This window comes from Pteropus alecto, unplaced genomic scaffold (genome assembly GCF_000325575.1).
Source record: "Pteropus alecto unplaced genomic scaffold, ASM32557v1 scaffold7, whole genome shotgun sequence".
Lineage (NCBI taxonomy): Eukaryota > Metazoa > Chordata > Mammalia > Chiroptera > Pteropodidae > Pteropus > Pteropus alecto.
Window position 1 is genome coordinate 48,766,523 of NW_006494614.1, and position 15,930 is coordinate 48,782,452.

At 40.6% G+C, this 15,930-nt stretch overlaps 2 protein-coding genes across 2 annotated transcripts; one reads left to right on the forward strand and one right to left on the reverse strand.

The window, feature by feature from the left end:
* Positions 1-619: 619 nt before the first annotated feature.
* THRSP (thyroid hormone responsive) lies at positions 620-3,485 on the forward strand. Its single transcript, XM_006926649.2, has 2 exons — positions 620-1,100; positions 3,153-3,485. Exon 1 carries the CDS (start codon positions 632-634, stop codon positions 1,079-1,081), a length of 450 nt encoding a protein of 149 aa, XP_006926711.1. The 5' UTR covers positions 620-631; the 3' UTR covers positions 1,082-1,100; positions 3,153-3,485.
* Positions 3,486-6,863: 3,378 nt separating this feature from the next.
* Positions 6,864-13,991, reverse strand: LOC102882038 (NADH dehydrogenase [ubiquinone] 1 subunit C2). Its single transcript, XM_006926650.3, has 3 exons — positions 13,691-13,991; positions 8,747-8,890; positions 6,864-7,052 (listed from the first exon to the last, which is right to left on the reverse strand). The coding sequence occupies exons 1-3, from the start codon at positions 13,857-13,859 to the stop codon at positions 7,003-7,005; spliced, it is 363 nt and encodes a 120-aa protein (XP_006926712.1). The 5' UTR covers positions 13,860-13,991; the 3' UTR covers positions 6,864-7,002.
* Positions 13,992-15,930: the final 1,939 nt, after the last annotated feature.

Sequence of the window (15,930 nt, forward strand, 5' to 3'; positions counted from 1 at the left end):
ATTAAATGAGATGACTTGTAAAAGCTTAGTGCAGAAATTGTTGCGAAGTAGGTGCTGAATAGTGTTAGTCGGCAAATGACCAAAACACACAGCTAGGAAACTGCAGGACTGGACTTCTGGCTCCTACTTCAGTGCTCTTTGCCCTCCACTAAGCGGGGTCATTTCACAACCCTCCTCATTCATGTTTCAGCTGAGGCACCCAAGGTCGGAGAAGTGAACTGTGCATTAGAGGCCACTCTAAGCAGGCAGCAAGAGGCATCTTGGTCTCAGGTGACCTGAAAGAGTTAATTACTGCCCTGGGGTCAAGTGCACTAGTTACCAAAGGGAAAACCTTCCTTGTTACTCTGGCTCTGCAAGCCAGTGGAGGAGAAGCTAGGTTCTTGCTGAGACATCAGGAAGTGCTGAAATGACGACAGGCAGAAGACTGACAGATCTGCCCCTGGCCAGATGGATCACCTGATACAGACGTGGGTGCCCAAGCCCTGTGATTGGTCTAAAACAGGGCTGTGTTGACCCATTGACTGAGCTTTGGCATCCTGTCAAACTGCCATTGCATCCAGACATAAAAAAAAACAGCCTAGAAATAGTGCTGGTGCAGTGTGCTGAATTCAGTGTGGGAGAGGAAGCAACCATGCAGGTGCTAACCAAGCGCTACCCTAAGAACTGCCTGCTGACTGTTATGGACCGGTACTCGGCTGTGGTGCATAACATGGAGCAGGTGGTTATGCTCCCCAGCCTTCTGCGGGATGTGCAGCTGAGTGTGCCTGGGCGCCAGGCCCGGGCTGGGGCGCCTGATCTCTACAACTACTTCACCATGCTCAAGGCCATCTGTGTGGATGTGGATCACGGGCTGCTGCCCCGGGAGGAGTGGCAGGTCAAGATGGCAGGCGGTGAAACCGACGAGGCTGAAAATGAAGCTGCAGAGACAGAGGAGCCTGAGGATGAGGTCTTGGGGCAGCTGGACCTGGAAGCCCAGTTCCACTTGCACTTCTCCAGCCTTCATCGCATCCTCACCCACCTTACTTTGAAAGCTGAGGAGGTCACGAGGACATACCAGGAGATAATGCGACAGGCCAAGTAGGCCTCAGACTCTAGGGAAGGTAATGGTAGCCATGCTAGTGGGTATCAGAGTCCACTGAGGGACATTCTGGGGGAGGAGGGGAAATAGTGGTGCTACTGGGTCTCAGATAGAGCCACCCTCACTTCAGGATATTGGGACCACCACCTGGGAGGGCCCAAGGCCAGGCCTGCCTTACTCTCCTGACCCAGAATTGGTGAGTAATGACCATGAACTGTTATGGAGGCAGAAGCAAAAGTGTGTACCTTATGTACACAGATATGTGTTTATGCATGTGTGCATTTGTTAGTAGGTATGGCTATTTACTCAGATAAATTGTCAATTCTATGTGTGTGGCAGTGCTTCTTGACATTTTTCAAGGCAAAACATGAAAAATTATATGACAAATGCAGGTACTTAGGAGAGGCTGCTCACAGTATTTCTGCAACTGGCAGGGTTACTCAGACCATCCCAGGTTGCAGCCAGCCAAATGGAAAGCTTAAGAACTGCTCTCTTGATACTCTAATCCATTGCAGGCACACCAATGGGAGGCATGCCCACTGAGAAGCCCTCTTGTGAGGACATATACAAGTGTTGGCGTCTGAGCCCATATGTCTATGCTCAGAAGGGCTAGAGTTGTGAGGTATGGATGGGCAGCGAGCTATACAAACAAGTGGTGGCACCAGGTAGGTGATGGAAAGAGGACCTGGTACAGTCGTGAGTGGTTACTCCTGGGTGAAGAATAGGAGAAATTTGGCTATAGCACCTGCCAGTTTGGGTCCTGTGCCACCTGCCAGCTCTGTTCTCAGAAATTGTTTCTTCAGTGATAAACCATACTCATGTCTATGGGACTCAAAATCACCAGTGTAGGTATGTGGGGCGGGACTTTTATCCCCATTTTACTAGTAAGGAAATTAAAGCCAGAGATGAAGTGATTGACTGAAAGTCACAATTATGGGGACAATTAAGGGGACAAAAGCAAGACTTGCCCCAAATTTGATCACAATTAAGGGGACAAAAGCAAGACTTGCCCCAAATTTGATCTGAGTGTTCTTTCCATTACACCCAAACTCAGCCATATGTGTTATCTTCATACTCTGCCTGAAGGCCACTCTGTAATAGTGGGGAATAAACAGGGACCTGAACACACAGCCTATGGAGAGTTACACTCAGGTATTTCCTCAGCCTTTTTCCCTTCCCTTATCTCAAACCCAAACTCAAATTGTCAACTTTAACCCTGCTTCTCTCTCTTTTCAAGGCATCCTGGACTGCCTTTCAGAGATTCTTAAATATAACTGGGCTGGGTCAACAGCTCTGGGGTCAAGTTCTGGTTCTACCACTAATGAGCTGTGTGGCCTTGGTTTAGCCATCTGACTTCTCTGGGTTTCAGTTAACTGAATAATAACAGTAGTGGTGAAAATAACAACTACTAATTAAATACTTCTACAGTTTAAAACCACTCAAATATCAATTATCTAACAGAATTATCACCCCCTTTCACGGATGAAAAAACTGGAGGCCTGAGAAGTAAAATGAGTCCAAAGGTACTCAGGAAATAGCAGAACCAGATAAATGAACCCTGGCCTAACTTGCATCTAATTCCCTTTCTCTACATTAGTGAATTCATTAGCGCCTCAGAATTCTGCAGCCTGGGATGGAGGAGGAAATTGGGGATGACAGTGTGGATAGAACACCCACTCCTTGACCAGTCAAAATGCTTTGAAGACAGGAGCAGCGATTCTACACCACAATGCTTCAACACACCCTAACTTGATTTTTGTGGAGGCTGTATGTCATGGCAGAAGTTAAAAAACCTGTGCTCATATCCTGGCTCCGCCACTGACACTTGGATAAATTATTCACCTTACTGCATCGTAGTTTCTCTGTTAGTAAAATTTAGAGGTGTAACTGGAAGAGTTATTGCAGCTCTGATAACCTGATTTTTCTTAAAGTGATGTAACACTGCCAGCATTCTCTAAAAGCAACACCAATGAGCCTTTTCATTATATTTCCTATTTCAATAGGCATGTGACAGTACCTTAGTGGTGTGGATTTATACTGATTTTTTATTTTTAAACATTTTTGTACTCCACAGATCCCTTTACATGATAGAAGGTAGACTCTGTGACGAAGACATGGAGCAGTTTGCTAGCCCTGATGAGACCAGAAAGACCTGGATCTGCAGCTGAAAGTGAGGCGACTCAGTTCTCCGGGATGCTTCTCTACCTCCTTCTGAGCACTAACTTGTGAACTCATCACTGGGTCACCTTTAGGATGCTTGTTGCTGTTCGCAACTCCCCCTCACTCTTCTTTGACCAGCTTGGGGTGGTGGTCAGTGGTTCATGAGGGCCAGTGTGGTATGGTAGAAAAAGCATAGCATCTGACCAACCAAAGTTTACCTCCCCTCCCTTGGCAGTTGTTCATTGTGATCTTGGACAAGTTTAACCCATTGGAATCTAAATTTCCTCAACTAAAAATGAGGATAGTATTACCTACCTCACAAGGTTATAGAAATTAAACAAGATAAATTAAAAGCCCCTGGAGTCTAAGTGCTACTATTATAAGCTAATTGTTTCTCTTACTCTCACTTTGTATTTGCTCTAGCCCTTGCTTTTAACCCTGCAGAACTAAGAGGTAGCACAGTATCTTGGGATGAGTGGTTCCCACTCTTGTACCCATTGAGCACAGGTGAACTATAAACCTATTTAGTGCAGTAGCAATAAAAAAATAAAACATTATATTTGTACATATCTTTTTTCCCAACTTTATTGAAATATAATAGACAATTAGTTGCTCATATTTACATTGTACAAGTCAATGAGTTTTTTCAATTATAGTTGGTGAAACAATAATATATTAGTTTTAGTTGTACAGATAAGTAATTAGAGCTCGTGATCACCTCACTAAATCTAGTACCCCTCTTCCCCCCTACATATTTATTACGACATTGTTGACTATTTTCCTTATGCTATACTTTATATCTCTATGACTATTTTGTAACTATCCATTTGTATTTCTTAATCCCTTCCACCCTATTTCACCATCCCCCCAATCCCCTCCTGTCTAGTAGCCCTCAAAATATTCTCCGTATCTATGAGTTTATTTTCATTTTTGTCGTTATTGATGTTTATTTTGTTCTTTAGATTCCACATATATATGAAATCATGTGGTATTTGTCTTTCTCTATCTGAGTTACTTCCTTTAGTGCAATACCCTCTAGGTCCATCAAGGCAATATCTTTTTCCTTCCCCTTATTTTAGTCTGTGTGTGTCTTTTAATCTGAAGTGAGTCTTTTGTAGGCAGCATATATAGTAGGCTTGTTTCCTTATCCATTCAGCCACCCTATCCTTTGGTTGGAGCACTTAATTCTTTTCCATTTGAGGTAGTCATTGATAGATATGTAGTTATTACCATTCTTTATTCATGTTTTTGAAACATTTTTTCTTCTTAAGGAAGTCCCTTCAACAATTCCTGTAATATTTACTGGCTTGGTGTTGATAAATTCCTTTAGCTTATTTTTGTCTGGGAAGCTCTTTATCTGTCCTTCAACTCTAAATGGTAACTACGTCCTGGACTTATATGTTTATTTCCTTCACCAAGTTAGGGAAGTTCTCAGTCATTATTTCCTCAAATAGATTCTCAATCTTTTGCTTTCTCTCTTCTCCTTGTAGTACTCTTATTATGTGAATTTTGTTATGGTGGATCTTGTCTCAGAGGTCTCTTAAACTAGCCTTATTTCTTTCGCATTCTTTTTATTGTTGTTGATGTTCTGATTGGGTGTTTTCTACTACCTTGTCTTCCAAATCGCTGATCAATCCTCTGCTTTGTCCATTCTACTGTTGATTCCTTCTCGTGTATTCTTCATTTCTGACTGGTTCTTTTTTTGTGGTTTTTTATTTCCTTTTTTATGCATGCTATCTCTTTGTTAAAGTTTTCACTGAGTTCATCTATTCTTCCCTTAAGTTCATTGAGTAGTGTTTTGAACTCTGCATCTGTTAGACTGCTTGACTCCACTATTCCTGGATCTCTGTTCTGTTTCTCATATGGTTTCTGCTTCTTTGTCTTCCTATTTTGGCTGCCTTTCTGTGTCTGTTTCTATGTACTAAGCAATGCTTCTAAGTCTTCCGGTTTTATTAGCATCCTGAAAAGAGTTCAGCAGCAGGCCAGTTTTAGCCCCAGCCTGTGTCCCTCTGGGGCCACCTGTTGATTCAGTAAGCAATCCACAGATGCTGTGTTTATAGTTGCCTCAAGAAGCTACACCAGAAACCAAGGTCAGCGGCCACCAGTGTGAGTCTTGGCACTGCTCAGCAAGTTGCACAAGACTCACCAAGGACACAACTGGATGTGGCTTGGTGGGGATGCAAGTTGAAGGAAGCTAAGTTTCAGGGAATCTCTGGGTAGAGCAACTTCTGTTATCCAATTTGATGACGTCTCAGCTATGTCGCACACTGGGAGTGGGGAGGGCTCAACAAAGGAACAATGGATACCACCAGCACTTCTGTGTGGGAGAAAAACCTCACCTCCAGCCCTCACTCCAACAACTCAGTGTCCCCCTCTAAGTCCCTGGTGCCCCTCGAGCAGCTGACCGGGCACTGGTGTTCAGAGTGAGCGAGTCCCTCACTACGAAAATCTGGTTTTGGACATGGCCCCTTTAAGAAGCGTTTGCAGCTGCAGCTACCACAGCCTCCATCCCACTCAGCTGCTTGAGACCAGGAAGCCTTGCGTCCTTGCTCCGTCCTACTGCCTCCCTTTGCAGGATGATTTCTTATTTCTCTCCCCAGTTGTAGGGCTTGTTCATCTAGACCCCAGGAGACTCTGCTTGCTGTTTGCTGTGTTTCCGTCACAACTTTGATGTGCTACTAAGAGCAGGTGAACAAACCCTCTATCATCTACACTATTTTTCTATTTGTACATATCTTTATTAATTTCTCAAGACCTGAGAAGTATGTTCTCAGACATGATTTCATATTTAACAAGCGGAACTTGAGAGATGGAACTCATCTGATTTTGCCCAGAAACCATCTACTGCCATAGTCACACTGCCTCCTAATTTAAAATCATGTATAAAGAGAAACAATTTTATTAATCTCCAAAAACTAATCTGATAAATCTGAGCTTGGAAACAAAAACTTTCTGGACAAGCATTTGGATTTGATGAGCCATAGAGAGTAACCTCATTCCAGTTAGGTAGGGTGTCTTTTACTACTAATTGCACTGAGCTCCGCTGTAGAGTGTTGGCACTAAGCCCACTTTCTTCAGGATGATCCATCTAAAAGCAAAGACCCCATTTGTAGTATCAGTTTTCCATTCTCCTGGTCTTGAGTCTCCTACTTCTAAACCACCCGTTATATCATTGCAGAGCAAGCTCAGAAATACAAACCTGACCATGTTATTCCCATTTAAAACCCTTTAGTGACTTCCCATTGCCTATAGGATCATGTCAAAATTATTCTACACGACTCACAAAACCCTCCATAATCTGGCTTGCTTTGTTTTGCTTTGCACTAGAACTGGAGCAGGCAATCCTTCTCTGTAAATGGCCATATATTAGATATTTTAGGCCTTCACAACTATACAACTCTGCTGTTATAGCATGGAAGCAGCCATAAACAACATGTAAACAAATGAACCTTGTGTTCCAATAGAATTGTACTAACAGTGGTCTAGATTTGGCTTACAGGCTATAGTGTGCCAACTCCAAACTAGAACTAAACTCCATTTTAAAATCTGTCAGATGTCTTCTTAAAATTGGGTGAATGGAAACTAACCACTCTCTGATAAATGATTTTCTTACGACAAAAAGGAGTCAGAATGTTCATGGTGACCATTTTAATCTCAAGGTGTTAACACACAGATTAATATAAACTTTAGATATCACGAAAACACGTTCCACAAAATTCAGAAATAACTGTATCAGTGAAAATGGAACAAGCATTTTGGAGATTTCAACGTATTGGATGGAATTCTTCAAGAATTTCACCATAAGTTTTCTTATCTATAAAAGAAAAGATCACAAAGGTTTATTTTTAAATTGTTTTGAAAATTATATTTCCTAAAGAAAAATGAATACTTAATATTCTTACAGATAGAAACTCTTAAGAATTTTCTCATTTTCTTGTCCTCAACCATGGTTTGGTGATCATTTGCTTCACTGAATGAAGAATAACTTTGGAAAAATCTGTGGTGATATCCATATGGCAAAATGCTGCCAGAAGGATCCTGACTGAAGGGATAAAGGAGGAAATGAACAGGGAGGGATGGACATAGGTCAGCTAGGAGGGGCCTGGAGCTGAGGTGGTCAAGCTCTCCATGTTCATATCATCAGTGCGTGAGGCTCTTCGCATAACTGCCAGTAATCTGCTGCTCAGAGACAGAATGAGCCTGTGAGGCTATACACTGAGGGAGCTAGTGAAAAATCAAGGCAAAGAGCCAGAGGTCTGGGACTGAGGACTGGTCTGCCACTGGGTTTCATTCTCAGGAATCATATTCCCAAGATTCCTTCCAGCTCTAATATCCAGCAGTTCTGAGTATTCCCCATCTCTGATACAGTCACTATTCATGGCTTTGAACTAGTCTTTGAGCTATTCATTGGCAAAAATATCCCTGTATCTTTTTGATCCACCATACACATTACATATGTGACTGAAGGCTATGGGAATATTAAACAGAGTAACATAATTTTAGAGCAAAATAGAACCTTAGAAATCATCATTCGGTCTAATGAAATTTAAATGTTTAATATTATACATTTACATAAATAGAAAAATATATTTAACATTTATATTTATGAGTTCAAAATTTTTCTTCATCATTCACGTTTGTGCACATCTGTATTGCGTGTATGTGTGTAAAATAACAAAAAGAAGAGTTATAATTATATTCACAGTTGAACAGAGAAAAGTAGAGTGTGCTGAGAAAATTCCTGTCTGTAGCTGGCTGAAAGCCTCACTGAGATTGAGAATCTTTCGTAGGAATTTGCTAGATGGACAAGGTGGAAACAAGGCTAGAGGAGGATTAAGAAGAAGGTACAGTATGTACAAAGTGGTATAGGGAAGATTTCATGAGGCAAAAATTAGTTATGAAGGGGATGAGGCAGGGTTCTGTGCAGTTCAGGTCAGCTATTATTTATTAAGTGCTTATTATGTGTAGGCCCTGCGCTAGAAAAACAAAGACGAAGCTAAGTCCAATGAGGGACCTGTGTGTATGTAATGTGGTAGATAAAAGGAATGAGCAAAGTGTTTCTACCAGGCAATGAGCCTGAGATATAAACTTCAGTAAGACCAAGGGAGATGTGAGCTGGAGGCAAGTGCAACAGTCCAAGCAAAAGATTATCAGAGCCTGAACCAGGATAGTAGCAGTGGGAGAGAAAGGAGAGTCTAGAGTTGAGAAATAGGAAGTAGAATGTAAGACATAATGACTAATGGGAAGTGAAAGAGAAAAGACTTGAAGATGATTCCCAGGCTTCTGGCTGGAGTACCTAGGTGGACAGTAGTGTCATTCACTGAAGCAGGACGCAAAGGTAATTAGCCAGAAACTGGATATACTAATTCAAAAGAATTTTGGTCTATAGATAAAGATGTAGGAGTCAACAGAATAGAGGAGGTACCTGAAGACACAGGCATGGAAAAGATAAGCCAGGGAAAATTACGCAGAGTAAGAAAGAGGTTTTCTACAATTAACTTGAAATACCTTTTTCAGGAAAATCCTCCGGGTGTGATTTTACATATGCAAACATATCATGGTCCCTCACAGCATATATATAGTCTTGACGTTTTAAAAGATAGTATCCAATAAAAACAAAGGAGGTAACATATAGAAGTTGGCGATGCAAACCTGAAATTCAAAGGACAAATCCCAAAGAAAGCAAAAATCAGTCAATGTGTATTAAAGATTATATTCTTATATTTCAGATATATAATTTATTATTATTTCTTCTAAAACTTTTTTTTAAAAAAGGGCTTTTCTATATGACGATTCTGAACAAATAGCCTTGACCTTGAGATCTCTTCTTAAAGAAATCTGGTAATTACAAAAAGCAACATTAAGTCTACAAACATAACTATCAATAGAACCCAAGGTTTTAGAAATTTCTTCATGGAAAAAGGTAGATAAGTACCAAATCCTGAATGTTAGACTGAGAACAGAAAAATATCTTTTTTTCTTTTTCAATAAGTTAACTTTAGACCTAACCTAACTTGTATTCTAGCCCCTGTTCAGGATGTGATGAGCAGATGGTCTAAACAGAATCTGGTTTGTCTCCATATACCAATTTATATTTGCATATTTAGTGGTTATTAAAAGAGTAAGCTACACTACAAATATATCTCAATTCTCTTTTGTCCCTTCTAAAGTTTATCCCATTTGCATGTATTACCTATTCAAAAACTGTATTTAAAAATTACCCTATTAAAAAAATCATCCTATTATCATGAGACCAGAGAGGATTAAATCATATGATCTAGAGAAAGCTAAGATTTAAAGTCTGAAAAGAGATCCAGAGGTATGAACTTTATATATGGAGACATTTTTTGCAAAAGGCTAACTGCAAAAATAAAAAAAATAAAAAAGGCTAACTGCAGATCTGATGTTCTAGCTAAGCCCCACAATTATACTCCCAGCTCTCCACATCTTATTCCACACATATCCCTTTGGAGAACTAATTTATTTCTGTGGTTTTATCTACTACCCATGTGCTCAGGATCCATAAGTACATCAACTCAGACACTCATGTTGAATAACAGATACGTCAAATGTTTGACAGATATGTTCATTTTAAACATCCCCAAATGAACTCATTTCCTTCCTATTCATACCTCTTTCTCCTAAGTCTGAGAATAAGACCATTGACCTAGGAATCCAAGTCTTGGATAATAAATACAGTAATCATCCCTTTTATTCTACCCTCTTCCCCCACATCCAGTCACTAAGTACTGTCAATTCTACTTTGTAAATATTTCCTTTCTTCACTTCAAGGAACTTATCTCTCATTTGCTCTAACTGGTTTCCATACTCATCCCACCTTTTATCCTGTCACTAATTTTTACTAAAATACAAACTTAGCTTGTTGGTTCCTTCTCCTTCAATTATGCTCAAAAGGAGTCCTAACTCCTGCAGTCCTTCACGAGTTGACTCTCCATCTTCATCTTCTGACACTCCTTGATATGCACACTGTGCTCCAGCAATACTGAACTACTTTTAATTCCTCACACAAATGAGGCTTCTTCATGCTTCTACATACCATGCACTGGTTCTTTCTCTGATGACTTCTTGATCTTTCAAGACTCAACTTAGACATCATTTCTGCTAAGAATTCTCCCCAGAACTTTCCTGGAGTTAAAAGGGTGAACTTATCTCTATTAATATGTAAACTGCTATAGTAATTATTTCTTTCTCTACTACCAGGCAAAGCCAATGTTTGATTCACCTTTCCATACTAGCATATAGGCAACACTTAATAAACATTTCATAAGTGGATGAATGACCTTGAGCAAGTTAATTTACTATCTATAAAACAAAGAAATTACCAGGCAAAGCCATTTCTTAAAGCAGTAGTACATACCCCTCCCCTGCCCAAAATGCGTATGAAAGTATTTTGGAAAAATGTGTAAAACAACAAAAATGTAAAATATTATGATCTGGGACTGGACAGGACATGGATTCTTTTGTGTTGTCTCTTACCCTAAACAGCCACTGCTACCCTTAACTGGTTATCTGCAACACAGCCAACCAAAATGTGCTGGATTGTCCTATGTGCCACTGGACTACAAAGACCCAGACTTTCTATGTCTTTACCCTTACCCCTCACACAGAAAGACTCCATAAATGATGCCAGAGTCCCAGCCCTACAAGGCATGGCTTGGCCTCCTCCCAAGTCTCCATTTCTCTAAACTCCTCTCTCTTTTAGTGGTAGTCTTTTTCTCACCACATACATAACCCCTCGACAATCATTTTCCCCTTCTGTCCTTTACTAAGTGAACCTAAACTTGGAAGCCATGGTGTTCTTTGCAGAATGCTGTAAATTACTGATAAATTAAACTAGAAATCAATAAATATTTACTTTTGTGGACTATATTTAGATACTAACTGTAAATTAAGGGCAAGTAAGGGTAACCAGCAATAAGAGTTTAAAAACAAGTGATAGGAAAAAAGCTTAAGGAAAAATTCTATTTAATATTTTTCTGCTAACTTGAAAAGATCTGTATAATTTGACTGATAGAATATTCCAATATTATTTACAGAATGCCAGGTACTCTAAGGGCCATAGTTTGAAAATCCACCACATGGCTCTCCTTTCCCACCCTTGCGACTGTCACACCCATCATTCTATGTGCTTAACTTGTACTACGATTTGTCTTTTTAATATGCTCATCTGGTTTGTAAATCTTTGGAGGGTTAAGACAGCCAGGAATCACCACTATATGCCACACATTGAGCTAGACAAACACAATATTCTTTCAATAAATGCTGCTAAGGATACTAATTCAATAAAGTCCTCAAGACCTAAATTTTCCAAAGCAACTTAGGGAAACCCAGGGAATTGAGGAACTGAACCCTAGCCCTGGGCTAAGCGCTTTATATACATCATAGCTCATCTAGTTCTCACAGCTGCTCAAAGAGGGAAATAATCCTCTATTTTACAGATAAGGAGACTAAAGTTCACAGAAATGTTAACTTCCCTAGAATCAAAAAGCTAGTAGGATGGAGTAGCATGTGCTCTTAACCACTATGTTCTTCTGTCTCCCAGATAAGGCACAAAAAAGTGTTTGACAGTGAGACGAGATTAAGTGGTATATAATGCACATTTCAGCCGTTTACTTCCTCCAGAACAGTCTCCCTCCGATCTGTACCTCCTTAGTGCTCCCCAAGCGCTCTCTGCTCATCAACTTCCAACAAAACACATATTTGTCACACCTAGACCTATAATGGACTATTTCTCTGTCTCCCTGACCTGACTAGGAGCTCCTCAAGGTCAGGGATAGTATTCTCACCCCGCATATCTTGTATGTAACACTGCCTGGCACAGAGAAAGAGCTCTGTAAATATGGAAGAAATATAAAGTAAACTGTTTGCATAAGAACAAAATAAAGGGAACTTTGTCCAGCACCTTTTGTGTGCCATGTACTTTACCTATAAAATCTCAAGTCTCACAACAAATATGCAAAGATCAATTATTCTCATTTTACAGATGAGGAAACTTTGGCTCTGAACTGTCTGACCAGGTAACTAGCCAAAGGTGACACAGCTAGGAAGCAGTGGAGCAAGGACATTTAGTTCCAAAGTGGAGCAATTTTCCTTTACACCAAGAGACAGGTTCGAGCAAATGTGGAGTAGTAATGAAAAGGGAGAAAACTCTATCTCCCTAGAGGCAGAAATAGTCAAAGTCACTCCTTTCTGTGAAGTAGGATCATGTCCAAAGGAGACAGGATTTCAGAACTATTTGAGCACTGGAAATACTGAGGTTTGGCGACATATCGCTGGAAGGCATGACATATAGCTGGAAGAAGGCAAATGAGGCACAAGTGAGGTGATTCCCAGTTGCCTGAACCATTCTATTAGCTTTTTTCTCACTAACCGAATTCCTTGGCTCCAATCAGTGCTTCACAATGTTGACAAAGCTGACCTTTTAAAACACAGGTCTGTTCATTGTATCTGTCTCCCCCTACCCGCCGCAGCAATCTAAAGCTAAAACGTTCCTGTCTGCCTAGAGGATAAACTGCACTGATCTACCTAATTAATATCCTTTGTAGCCTTATTGCCCTACCCTGCATATTCACTCAATAATTAAACTAGAGGCTCTTGCCTTCATTCATTCCCACTAGTCCCATGGAACGGGAAGGCTCTCTTCTAGTATCTGCCTGATAAATCAAAGCTAAGTTTAAATACATCTTCTAGAGCTTCCCTCCACTTTTCCCTTTGTAGATCCACTGCCCTTAACACAGCTTCTGTGTCAACTAACAGAATGCCACTAACACACTACTAGAAAATACAGCCCCGTGGTTTCGAGCGTCCTACTCAAAAGTAAGGTACCCAGAGCAGCAGCATCAGAAGTATTTGGTATTGTGTTGACATTAAGCCTCTCCCTACCTAAAGAATCAGAATGCGCATTTTAACAAGAGCCAGGTTATTAGTAGTATGCACATTAAATTTGAGAAGCACTGGTTTGAACTGGTTCTGCTACTTATTAGCCATATGACCTTGGGCAAGCTGCTTTAACCTCTCTAAGGCTGTTTCCTCATTGTGGGTAACACCTTCTCATAAGGTGTTCTGAGGATCAAACGCTACAATGTACGTATTGTCAGTAGAGCATGATAGGGAATGAACACTCATTTTTGCACACACTGCAGCACGAACTGAAAGGGGAGCTCGACGTCCATTCTCGGGTCTTTCACAGACTCACTGTGGGGTCCTGGGTTTCACGGCACCTCAGTTTCCTGAAGAGCCAAATGACACTCTGGCTCTGCGGGATTCTGAAGAGCTCATGAGGCGCGGAGGCGCTAAAGAAGGTGAGGCAGGGCCTGCTAGGCTTTATAAAGGCCCGGAAAAGCGAGGCACTTCAGGCAGCCTATGGTGGAGCTGGCCTGCAGCCCTGCGACCCCTTTTCCTCCCAGCCGACCCCGCCCGCGCAGCCCTCACCCGCCAACATCACGGGCCTCCGCCGGATCGCGTTATCAAGCAGGCCGGAGCAGTAGCCCAAGAAGCCGATGTAGGCGAGCCTTGGGTCGGTCAGCTTGGGAGGGGGCAGGCTCCGGGCCTCATCCGGCAGGAACTGTAAGGGCACTCGGCCCGGCCGTCCTCTCATCATGATGATACCGTTCCTACTTGAGGCTTGGCCTCAGACCGCCAGCTACAAACCACGGCGGGGACCAACGTCGTACGCTTTCTCCTCGGAGCACTGGGCTGAAGGGCATGGCGCAGGGCGGTGCAGCGCCAAATGTTTCCCAGTGCGCCCGGCTGCACAAACCCTCACAAGAGGTTCCGGGCTACTAAATGGCCCACCCTGCTCGTTCGCCCGCCGGCGCTAATTCATCTGGTGGGGTATTGGGACCCTGGCACCACAGAGTCGAAGAGTACAAGAAACGAGCCAAATTACAAGAAGTCTGGCAGATACTGCTTTTTTGTTTGCTTTCCTCCCACCAGAAATTGTTTCTTCCTCTCCCGTCCCTGAATGTCCCTTCAGCAAGAATTTATCTTTGCATCCAACACCCACAAGTGAGCTTAAACTTTAAGAAACGTAATTAATTAAAATCCCATAAAAGCTGTTTTCATTTTCTGGATTTCCAGTCGTTCATTTGCACTGGCACACCCTCTAAAGCCTAAAATTAAGGTTCAGGCAGCAACAAAGAATTCAGAGAATCCCAGGACTGGGCCATTTAGTCAAACTTTTGAAATTCAGAGTGGGCACTGTACCATTTCACCTTTAGGTCTTCAGGTCCTTGAAGTTGGCTGAGGGAAAAGGTATTTAAAGGTTTGAAGAATGAAAGAAAGAAAGACTCTCTAACATTCTGCCAAATAATTGTCCAGTTTCTGCTCGCCTACTTCCAATACTGGGGAGAGTCTATCTCTGAATAGTCTTTCTTTAGAAAGCATTTTAATGTCTTCTTTTTGGGGTCCATTTATTAATGGGATCAACATTTTATCTAGACAAACACAGATTAAACCAGAGGTTAATGCAAAAGTATGGATCTCCGAAGTGGAAGAATTAAATATCAGTTAAGATTAATTAAAGGACGGACCTTTTACGCCTATAAAAAGCACCCACTCAGGATTTTCGAAAGGAACAGTATGTTGGTACCGTTGCCTGGAAGGCAGCAAATGTTTCAAATGTTCACACTCTTTGACCCAATTATTACGTGTTTGGAAATCTGTCCTATGGAAACAGTATGACATATGAAAAAGGTTTTTTGCACAAAATTTCTTTTTTTAACCGTTTTTTAAAAAATTATATCGAAAGAATGAAAACCACGAAAAATCTTCCACAGTATGATTATGTAAAATTTGAATAGTAGATGAACTATTAGGCAAACACTTAAATAATTAAATGTTTACACATCGTTCTCTCCTACATTCTTCTGAGTTCAATCTTTTTTTAAAAAATAAACTTAAAAAGGTACAAAAAAATACAAACAACAATATAATACCCATATTCTACCACTCAGAATTAACAACTGCTAATCTTTTGTAATACTTATTTTTAACCTTTTAAAAAAGAAAATAAAACACTATAGAAAAAGCTGTAAATCTCCTTTCCCTTCTTCCCGAGAGACAACCACTATCACGAATTTAGTGTGTATACTTCCAGTTCACTTTTTATATTTTTACATATATTTGGTATTGTGTTATGTGTGCTTTTAAATTCTTTTTACCTAGTGTGATTCATTGTTCTTGTTTTTCTCACTTTTGTCTTTTCCATATGTTTTGGGGATCTATCCATGATGATACAGAAAAATTAGGTTCATTTCTTTTGACTACTGTATAATATTCCATCATATAAATCTCTTATTTTATTCATCTGTTATCCTTTTGATGGATATTTAGGTTGTTTTCAATTTCTTTTTCACTTACCTAAATCTATACTCTAGAATCTAGGGCTTAGAGAAACTTTTGCATATGTACACGAGGACCAAGAGATGTACAAGAATATTCACAGGCTTAATAGCCATTTGTAATACTTCAAAACTGGAAACATCCTAAATGTCCATTAAGAACAGAATAGAAAATAAATTGTGGTTTTTTCATACAAAAGAATATCCATGCATCAGTATGATGAATCGCAACAAAGAGATTCATATTTAAAAGAGAATCAGAGATCAGAGAAAAAGAGGTAAGTTACAGGCATTGGATATAGGATTCCATTTATATAAAGTTCAATTTAG